General features: G+C 38.0%; 1 protein-coding gene across 1 annotated transcript; it reads right to left on the minus strand.

Moving 5' to 3' along the window:
* Positions 1-1,583: 1,583 nt before the first annotated feature.
* On the minus strand, positions 1,584-5,068 carry LOC149828176 (uncharacterized). The gene is made up of 7 exons (XM_090018124.1): positions 4,895-5,068; positions 4,434-4,632; positions 3,519-3,707; positions 2,585-3,296; positions 2,383-2,489; positions 2,207-2,266; positions 1,584-2,097 (listed from the first exon to the last, which is right to left on the minus strand). The coding sequence occupies exons 1-7, from the start codon at positions 5,066-5,068 to the stop codon at positions 2,045-2,047; spliced, it is 1,494 nt and encodes a 497-aa protein (XP_089874250.1). The 3' UTR covers positions 1,584-2,044.
* Positions 5,069-11,700: the final 6,632 nt, after the last annotated feature.

The raw sequence follows: 11,700 nt of genomic DNA on the forward strand, positions 1-11,700 counted from the left end.
CATTTTGCATTCCTTCAAGTGTAATTTCAGCTTTGGGATGGATCTTTTGTTGGTTTCTTTGGAATGGAGGCAATACATAAGAACATTTTGCAACTTATTGCTTGGGATTAAGGATGAAAACAGGTCAGATCTAGGATGGAGGTTTTGTAATTTTTGGCTGTTCTGGATCTGACTCTTTATGTATTCAACTGTTTCAAATCCAATCCTTTTGCACCCTTGAGAGTTGGGATCGCCTTTGCCGACCTAAGAGTGAGGTTCGAATGCAGCGCCTTAGTGAATTGGCCTCTATCAGCAGAAAATCGATACGCTTCAACCTTTAATCGACAATTTTTTAATAAATGAAAAAGATACTTAAAAATATTTTTAACTATTATTTTAAAAGCTTAACACTGTCACGTTCTGATTGACATATAATATTTTTTAATTATTTTTTTGGCCGATTCAAAATGATTCACTTGAGTATCAGTATCGGCCCATTCACCTGAATAGTTGGCCAAACGATACAGGGCCAATACCGTTACTGACAACATTGGTATTACCTGGGGTTAAAAACATCTCATGTCCACTCATGGCAGATCAGCAACAGAACCAAGGTTAGATTTTGGACAGACCAATGATTTCCCAAGCCCATAGCACAATGGATGTATACAGTTCGGATTAAGATTGGATGTGGCCAATACCATATTCAACTAATCAGACGTTGGCTAAACAGATTTGAATTCAAATTCAGATTCAACCATATCCACTCTTTTACATGTAAACAAATTCAGATACTTAGAATCGGTAAAAAAAATCAAAATTATATTCACACCCAATTATAATCACTTAATCAGATATGGAATGCTTACAAAATGCAACTAAATGGAATCAGATTTGGTCGGATATAAGATAATATCTGATCGCATCCTTAGTACAAAACCGTGGATCAGAAAATTAGCTAAGCATGGATCAAGGGTCACAGTAGTTCTTGCAACACCCACCCAACTGGATGATCCTACCTAACTATTTGTTAAAGAGCATTCCTGATAAAGTAATATGGAAGGCTTCTCCTACTGTAATGTGCATTTAACCCTTGTTTACAACTTGTACAGTTGACCTTTGTATTTTTGCTGCTCTTTCAATAGATGGAGAGGAACTTAAACCCCATAGAAGTTCCAGTGATCTGGTCCAGGTACTTTACAAAGTACTCGGGCCACCGAAAACACACAAAAAATTGCTGTCGCAATTTTCTGTGTTCTGTATTTTACACACAACACAGAAAATGCTTTGAACCTCACCGAGGACATGGCATTGGATAGAAATTATTGGAGGAGAAGGATTCATGTGGAAGACCCAGAATGATTTTCTTTTTTGGTTCATATCACCGACCCCAATTGTTTTGGGATGGAGTAGTTGTTGTTGTTTGTTGTATTTTACACAGAAAATCACTGTACACCTAACAATTTTGTGTTTGCCGAAGTACTTTACAAAGTAAATGGGCCGATCACCTAAACACACCTCATTAATGCCCCAGCTTTCTGATCAGGAAAAAAAATCATAACCAAGCAAATCATGTTTTGGAGAAATCATTGACAAACTAGATACCAATTTCTAATCAAGGGTATGATTAGAGTTCAGACAATTCTACAAATTAGTCAGGGTACATGCATGAGTGAAGCTCAGCAACTTGAGGCCTGTAAGTAATTTAAGCACTGTTAAGGACCCATTCATAAATAGAATGTTGGAGCTGGGCAAAAACTTTAGTACAAAGAATAGTGAGGTGTAGATGAACTAACCATCTGGCACCAATAATGTGAGCCAGTTACAACAGTTTTTTTTTTGAAAGGCAAGCTGGGGTTAGGCAGACTCCTACCAGATACAACTATAACACTGGGTTTTGAACCTGCAAAGTCACAACACAAGGAGGCGTGCACTAGCTGCTCCTACCAGACAAGCGGAGCCCCGGTTGGTGAGTTAGAACGGTTTGGCGACATCTCCATGTAGTGTATGATGCCAACATTCTCTTTGAAATGCAAGATATAAAGAGCAAATGAATAATTACTGATCACAGTATCAGTACATTCTCTTTGTCTGATGAAAACCCTCGCTTCTTTTTACCTGCAATTTGTTTTCAAACAACAGGCTAGTTAACACAACTAAATTGCCTGAACATGCATGAGGATAAAAATGAACAGGGTTAAAGGTATAAGTAACTATTTAAAATTACCAGGACTGTTGGTTTTAATACATGTAGCTGTTGGCTTGAAAGATTGCCCATCATCATCACCTGTTTATCAGGTCCCACAGAAGGAAACAAAAACCAACATCAACATTTTCTGTGGCAAACACCAAGAAGACAAGAAAAACACGGAATTTTAAGTTGCTTGTCACACTTCAACTCACTTTTGCAATTCATGTCTTTCTCAGAGAGGACCCCAACTCCGTTTGACAGAGGAATATCTGAGAAGGCTTCATCAATTTCCAAAATCACATTTCTTTCATCACAGATGCTGCATATTACCCACATGGAGAAAACAAAGAACCTTTAGGTAAGGATGGAACCAATATGGATAGAAATAGAATAAATGTGAGACGAGAATGGAACCTTGAGACAAGATTGGTTGCTCGGTCCAATGTTGATTGATCAGAGAGAGCTGGCACTTGATAATCAATCTCAAAATCTAAATCAATTAGATATGATAGTGACACATCAGTGTCAAGAATATCAAAATTTAGAATATCATCTATGTTGAAGTTGCACCCTGTTTCACCCTCAGTAGCAGGAACAGAAGCTTCAGCTGTGCATCTCACAGAGTTCATAAGCATGCCAGAATCATCAAAATCCAATCTACCTCTTATGTGTTCTTTTTTCCCTGACTTTTTTGCACTAAATTTTGAAGGTGAGAAAGAAGATTGCTGGCGGTCTTGGTACATGCTATAACCTGAAGAATATGATATATTTTCGTTTGCACCAGATGAGCGCACAGGAGCATTCATTGGAGTTATTTCCAATGATGGATTAGTTGATTGAATCAGGGATGATGTCTCCAATGGAGAGGATGACGTTGTCTCTATCAACGAGCAAGATGAATCAGTTTGTAAGGAACACTGCTGGGGTGGAGTTTTTGGAGAAGGGGATTCTCTTTCCAGATTAGAAGACTGGCCAAGCACACTGTTTGAAACAGGTATCTCCTGGATTGATGGACTATACACAGTGTGATCATGGGAAGTTGACTGCATCATCGAATACCCTGTAAAATGTTGAACTGTTGCAGGAGTATTGTCATGGTTGGTTCCTTTTGCCAGTGGTCGAACTCCTGAAAGAAAGGCAACAACTTTAAGAATAAATAGCTTGCAGAAATGTTGCCAAAAAAGTCTGACAAATAGAACTGAATACAGGGAGCATTTTCACCACTTCAAAGGCAAACTGGACCCCTTCCAAATGAAAAAACAAAGCACTTTTCAACTCCCCAGAAGCAATTAAGATTCAGGTAACCAAGTCCTAACTCGGCTTGACGTCATCAAAACTGTACATTTACCTGTTCCGTTAGGAGGATATGCAGGTGATGATTGGATGAATGATTTCTTCATCGATGAGGGTGGTTGGTGGACAGATCCGGAAGCCTTCCTCTTATTATTAGAGGGTACTGCAGGAACCAGAGACTCAATATTGTTGGTTGATGTCGTATTAAGCGGCATAGATGACGAATTCATGAGCACAGAATTGGCTACAAAACAAACAAAAGAATAGTAAGATAAAAATACAGCAAAAGTGGAACACCACATTCCCTCTATCTGTAAACTATCAGAAAAGAAGCAAAACATCCTATTTCGTCAATACCAAGCTCCTTCCTGACTAATACTTGGGCATTTTAACTTGGTTACTTCAAATCAATAAAACAAGAATAAACGATTTAGTAGCAGAAAATAACCCTCCTTTTGGCCTCTGAATATAGGATTCCTCATATAGATCAATGCAGCCAAATTTACTGGAAAATTACTCTTCTGAATAAAAATAAGACGTTTATCATCTTCTGTATAAATACATGGATTTGCAGCTACATACTACCACGAATTTCCTTTAAGACAAATTGGTCGCAAGAAATTTTATCTATCTCTAAGTGCTCCTCTGGTTCTAGCTAAAACACTGTTCAAATGCAACAAATCTCAGATTCCTAAAAATGCGATCTGAGAATCATGTGTCAGTTGTAATTCGCGCATCTCGGGGAAGAATAGCTTGTTGGTTGGGCAAGAGATGCATGTAACTTTAATCCTTGAATCTCAGATCCAAGTTGGAAAACAAAGCAATCAAACGCCCTACAAATTCCACAAAAACGACTCTTTCGTTCCTTCGGTGCTAGTTTTCTCAAGAATTCCGTAACGGAGTCCTAAGCACAACCACTAACATCTAACTCAAAATTACAAATTCAGAGAATAGAAGTCTGCAAGAATACCTTTGGGCACTGAGCGTACAAGCTCTGGTGGAGGCAAAATCGACGCATTTTCCGGCGATTGGTAAGCTTTCATCACCTCCTTCATGCCCATCAACAACTTCTCTACCCTACATTTCTCTTGATCCAGGAACACCCTTTGCTCCTTCAAGCTTATATATTCGTTCAGTATATCCCCCAAGCTCAGCAAACTCTTGGGTGCCTATTTAGAACAGAGAAAAAACTCAAAATCTCGAGAAACCGGATGGAAAAACGAACGCCAACATCACAAATTCCTCAAATTCTCGAGAAACCGGACGGAAAAACGAACACCAACATCACGAAATCCTCAAAATCTCGAGAAAATAGATGAAAAAATGAACACTAACATCGCGAAATCATCAAAATCTCAAGAAAATGGATGAAAAAATGAACACCAACATCGCAAAATCGAAAACCCAGAAAAGATCTCGAATGATTGGTACCTCTCTCATCTTTGATGTGGAGAGAAGAGCGGAAGCTTCGGACCTGAAGACGGAGAGGGTCTGGGAGTAGTTATTGTCGATGAGGTACCTATCGACGATGAAGGCCACCTGGATGGGAGTCACCTGCCCCTTCCCCAACTTCTCTGGCTTCTTGGCCTTTGAGATCTTGCCCATCTTGGTGGGGGAGGTGGCCAAGAATTTACAGAAGAGAGAGAGAAAGAGAGAGCGAGAGAGAGATTTAATGGGCACAGGAAGTCGACAGAGAGCGGGAGTTTTTCGAGTTTTTAGAGAGAGAATTTGAGCGATGAAAAGATTCGTTTTTCAAGAGGGTAAATCGTTTTTCTCTGGTTCGAATTTTTGATGGGGTTTTTTGGCGGGTCCAGTCGCGCCATTTCTCACGTTCGCGGGAAAGCGATGGATACCCTGCCGTAACTACTGTCGCGCAAAGGGTGACGCCCATGGAATTTGAATCTAGACCGCCCACCTAGCAGCCTAAGCCTGCTCCCACGCTCCCACTAAGCTATCGTTATTGATATATCATGTTATATGAATAATGATGTAAAACATGTTATTTTCAAAATAAGCGACGTTTTAGTTCAAGGCTTTTTTTAATCATATTGGTTTGAAAATGATCATGAAAAACCCTAGATTTTCAAAATATCAGCAACATTTGCCACAAAAATTATCTGTATTTTTTTTAATAGGCAAGCTAGGGTTTGGCAAATCCTTCTCGTATAGGCCCAAAGGGTTTGGCTTAGTAAAATGAGGCCTAGACCATTTGACCGACCGTCTAGGTTCAAATCTCATAGGCGTCATGATGCAATGCTATGATGGACTTGGTACACACTGATTCATGATCCAGGATCCAAACAGATCCAAATGCACGCGGAAGCTTATACGATGTAGAGTTTGAACCAAACTATGGAAAACATATTTTCGGGACCTGTACGCTCTGTTTTGATAGAAGCGGTCCAAATGAAAGTTGTGCGTGATTCGCACAGCTTTCCAACGAATTCGGAAACACCAGATTCAGAACAGGAACGTCCGATCCACGAACTCGACACTGTGACTGTTAAACAAGTCCAACACAAATTATCAAAATTCAAGGGCAGACTGTTTGAAGGGATTTTTGACCCTTCAAACGTTAGAGTTTGGGAAAACTCACAACCGACAAAATGAAGGTCAGATCCTAACTTTTCTAGAACACTAAAGTTTATAATTTTTTGATGTTTCTACAATCCTCTACGATTTTTTGAATATCCAAAATGATATAAAAAGTACTGTTGCAGGAAATAACATTCAAGTATTCAATGACAACAGAAATTGATATTTTCGAAATACAAAGACAATGATTCAATAAAATTACCAAACATGAAACATGTGGGTTTCGATCTTAGCTTTTTACAGAATAAATTTTTTTTAATTTTCATGCTGGGGATCTTCAGTTAACGGCAAAATACCAAACACTACTAGGAGTGTTCTGAACCAAATTAATAACAATGGATCACTATGAGACTGAGACTTTGACAACAATTTCTAGGGTCTTAAACGATCAAATCATGAAATAGTCTTAACTACAAAGTTGGAGACAATCTTTTTAGCTTTTGGGGAAGCTAAAGAACGTCCAAATCAAATCAGTATCGGAGCTGATACGATCATTTCTTTGGAGGTATTTCTGATGAACCGAGACAACGATTTCACGAAATTTGTTGAAATAATGAGTTCCAAATCACACTGAATATTCTGAGTATTAACTTGATTGAATAATCCAACTTTTTAACATAAAAATGATCTAATCATGCATTCGAAAGAGACAATGAACTAGTCACACTTTCAGCAAAATGAAATAACTAACACATGTTACATGCGATAAAAAAAATTAGACAAGCAAAATGAGGAACCCGCGAGTATCCGGTTTGAAGTTGGAATGGCCGTCGTTGGGAAGCAGCCGATGCCACAACAAATGATCCACGAACGGAGGTGCCGAAATCTCGGCCACCACGAACAAGTTTAGATCATCCTCAACGAATGAAACCACCCACGAGTTCCACTTCCACACTCAAAAGGTGATACACGGTTTCACCTTCTTCTCCAAACAACCTTCCACCAAACATCTACACTCAAAAGTTTTTCTCAAGTATCAACCACACCAAAAACTTGATTTTTCCTCACTCTAGCACCAGTCACACAACCAAAAACGAAAATGAATAAGCTCCTCTAACCCCTTAGTTGACCTCCCTAGTTAAGGGCTTAGGTTGCTTGAAAAGAGCCACAATAAAGAGACCTTAGGTCTTCCCAAGCTTTGCACAAAAAATGAGTCTGCAAGCCTTGATTTTGTTAAATGCTAATAACTCCACCAACAGTCCATTTTTTACTTTCGGCTAGTCAACATGAATTCAAATAAGGTTCAAGATGGACCACACTAAAGTGGCGCCACCTAGGACCCTTCTCATGAAGACAGATCAAGATCCAGATCCAAATAGACTGCGAATTGGATCCTGCACCAGCACCAAGAGAGAAACGAATTTGCGAAAAAATAAAAACTACCCTTGGACCTCATACACTTTGTAGTACTACAAAAAGATCCTACAGGGTACCAGAACTATCTGGATCCATAGAATCCGGCTTCTAAAAAAAATAAAAAAAAATACATAAAATAACTATTGATAAAACAAAGTCCAAAATACGATTTCTCAACGGAATCGAGACAATAAAAGGAGCACGACGAACATCGGCTAACTGAGAGATCCACAAGGACCAGGGACGTCCTGCAAGCGTGTGGATCAGCTTGGGTAGCGATGTCAAGAACGGGTTTGGATATTTAGATTTGGATCCAAATCTGCTTCTGTCTCTGGATGCTCTGCATCACGTCGCCTCTGCATAAGCCAAAGCTTGGTGATTACCTGGGGTCGAAATGTAAGCCCTTGGAGTTTTACACTGATATGGAGGTCATAAGTACGGCAGGCTGAGCCAGCCTGGCTAGGTCTCTCTGCCTGGGGTGGTTTCTCTGAGTAAAGTTCAAAAATATAAGCAGAATCAAATTTGTAACATTCGCAAAGCCCTCTTTCGTATTTAGAGTGAATTTGAGACTCGATGTTTGTTTTACTTCATATCTCCACATGTTCTCAATGCCACATGGAAAACATGTATTAGGAATCTAAGGTATCCAAACTAGCCCATGAAAGCCAGTAGGACTAGGATTTTTGTAGTCAAGGGCAAGGAACGCATAGCATGGCTTAGCACTAGGGCTGGGAAACAAGATGAGCTGGCCGTAGTTTCACTCAAGTTTGGCTTATAAAGAGCTAGTTCGAACTCGTGAAATAGACTTGACAAGCTCAAGCATGAACAACCAATTTTCATCTCTGCATGGCTTGTATAAGTTCGTTTATTAATAATAATGTATATTTTATAAAAAAATTATATTATAGAATAAAGATGGTTAAAGTGTTTGGTCGGTAAGCAATAAGTTCACAGTTTAAATCCTACTGCTTACAAGTTTTAAACAATTATTCATTTTTGTAAATCAGCTAGTTTGAGGTGGGCATATTAGAGTTAGGGTCCAAATTCTATTGTTTTCAACTTTATTTATTTTATTTTTTTGTAAATGAACTCGCTTGTGCTCTGCTCATTAAGCTTGGACTTTTCATGAACACAAAGCTCATCTTAGCTTGTCACAAGAAACAAGCCAAGCTTGAATACCCTCTTTGGTTCATTCGGCTAGTTTACCGGCCCTACCTAGCAGACTCTAACATAAGCCATTCTTGTCCTAGAAAGTCAATGAGCCAAGTTATATAGCTCGCCCTCTGCTCCTATATTTTCTTTGGGCTCAAGAGGGTTCAAATCAAGCTAAGCTCAATTCAGGGTAGAGCCCTTTCATGACTTGAGAAACTTTAAGGACTCAATGAAGCCAATTAGGGCATCCAACCATAAACTCAACTCTCTCGTGGCATTATGAGAAAGGACTGGAATAAAGAGCATGTCTGTTTGGCCCCAAATGGAATTCTCTAATGAAAGGTATAAAATGTAACACCCCAAAATCTTGAACTTGTAAAATTTTAAGAAAAATTTAAAACTTTACAATCAATCATTTTTTAGAGTTAAAAATGATAGTTCAACGAAAAATAATATTTGAAAAGAACAAGTCGACAAACCATAGGTGTATTACAGTCAAATTTTCTTTTCAACATTTTAGGTTTGTATCTTCATGCATTTGTTTGAAACCATGTAGATTCAAAACAACAATATTTTATATAGAAATAGTTATTACAAAGGAACTCTTATACAAAATTACAAAATGTGCTCATAAGTGAAACAATAGAGAGTGGATTCTTAATATTATCGTGTCATTATACCATCATATGCAACATCATCCTAATTGTCACATATATCACATAAAATGGGTCAGAGTTATGAAAACCTGGTAGATAAATCGATATCAGACGTCAGAACAAGACTAACATATGCATTAATACAGTTCAATCATGTAGTTTCAGAAGAAGTAACGTGAACATGATAATCTCATTTTGATAATTATGACATGCGAGTACTTACAAGACAATACGTAAAAACAACTAAGGTCGTTCGAAGGTTTATTATTCCATGTGTTTTGATACCCTAGACGACTAGCTAAATCCACTCTAAAAGGGATGGTCTAATGACCAAAAGTGAATTTCCCAGAGGCAACTTGAAACTGGAGGATGCATCCAAACTTTTGCATAAGTCAATAAGATCTACCACCTATGATAATATTTAGTAGCTCAGTTCCTTAACTTCGATGATCGGGGACGCTGAGCCATTGCCACTCGAGGAGCATAGCTCTTAATAACTTGTCTATTGAAGTTTGTACCTCTTATTTTGTCTTTTAACAAAACCAAAGGATAAAAGAGTATGTTAGGTCTTATTTTATCTGACAACTCATTCAATATACTCTAGTCTTTTAAACCAAATCAAGCATCTTTCCATGAAGGTGATGATCTTCATTTATGTAATTTTCTTTAACATGGTGCATTATTAAACTACAAGATTACCATACATCGCCAGTCCATTCATCATCGTACTAACATGTCGGGCATATCTGATAGTACTACTACGATGAGAAAGATATTAGTTTCTAAAAAAAAAACACAATATTAAAAATCATGATATCATGTGCCTTAGGTCAGGAAATATCCAAGTCATTCTAGATACAAAAAAGGACCTGACATATGTACAATCGAAGGCTACATAGTTGAAGCCTTTTTGTTATGTTGGTTCAAAGAGAAAACTAAGTTGTGAATTCTTGAGTCATGTCAATAGCAACTTATTTTAAAGTTTGAACTAGGTGTAAAAGGTGTTTAGAAGAACCCTCCAACACTAGAGAGTTTGTCCAGGATGCAACAATATTGATACAGGTGTGCATGAGAGCCTTGCTTCATAATTAAGATATACTATTATATAATTGTTGAACATTACAAATATACGATCGCAAAATACTTGTTTTGCTTTTCAAGACATCAGGGCATGCGAGCTTCAAACCTCACATGTAGATTCTTTTGAAATTGAATTACAGCAGGGATACACAAATATGCATTTTTAAATATATACTAGCATAATTTAAACTAAGCAGAAGTATGCAAAATTGCGTACTATTTATAACTATATATGCATATATGATATATACATATTAAAGCATAAACTTGCGCACATTACAACACGATGGTAAAGTAAATAGCATAATGCAGGGTTCGATGTATAAAAACACACATCGGGCTAAATAATTTACATAAGGCCCAATACACGAAATTGTACATCAGAATAAGTAAATTGTGTAAGCGATGCTCGATATACGAAACCGCACATCGAGCTAAGTAAATTGTATAAAGTAGAAGCATGTGCACATTACAGCGCAACGATGAAGTAAATAACGTAAAACAAGACCTGATGTATGAAACCATACAGTGGGCAAAGTAAATTGCATAAAGTTAGAGCCTGTGCACATTATAATGCGGCGGCAAAATAAATGATGTAATTAAAATATGACAAGAATATGCAAAACTACGTCTTTAAGTTAAAAGCATACATATATATTAAAAATATTTCTATGTCAACATCGAGTGCAATTTTCCCTACCTCAGAGATGGTCTGAATCTCTATCGATTCCGAGCATAGGTTATTAAATTGTTCGTGCCTCGGTAATCATGTCGAGAATATAGTCTCGTCTATTGTGCCGATGTGGTGTAATGTAAATGGTTTTTATTATACTATGTTAAGTTCTTAAATTTAGCAAAAGTGGCAGCGATCACGTTGCAATGATCGAACTTGAGCCTACTTTGAGCCGATCAGACCAAACTAGGCTTGGTAGAGGTCGAGCCGATCTCAACAGACAGTCGGGTTAAGCCAAGGAGAACGGAGAAAGCGAGACAAGATCTGACTGCGCTGGCTTGGTGGAACCGAGTCAAACTTGTCGCACCCAAGCCGACCAGGGGGAGCTGGATCGAATAAGGCTGAGCTTGACTTTAGTCAAGTTTGACTTGGTTTGACTCGACTCGAGACAACAGCAACGGTAGTTGTTTCTTGGGTACAAGCAAGAGGTAGGGGGCTGAGGGCTCAACACCCGATCCAACCTAGGATAAAACTGGGACTGGCTCGATCCTTCAACAGGAAAAAAAAAGGGTGAGATGGTGGACGGCCAGGCCAGATTTAATGAAAACATGAAAAAAAAAACTTCAAAAGCTTGATATATATATATATATATATATATATATATATATATATATATATATATATATATATATATATTAGTGAATAGGTGCTTGATAAACATGCAC

This window comes from Nuphar pumila, chromosome 9 (genome assembly GCF_984573655.1).
Source record: "Nuphar pumila chromosome 9, dmNupPumi1.hap1.1, whole genome shotgun sequence".
NCBI lineage: Eukaryota > Viridiplantae > Streptophyta > Magnoliopsida > Nymphaeales > Nymphaeaceae > Nuphar > Nuphar pumila.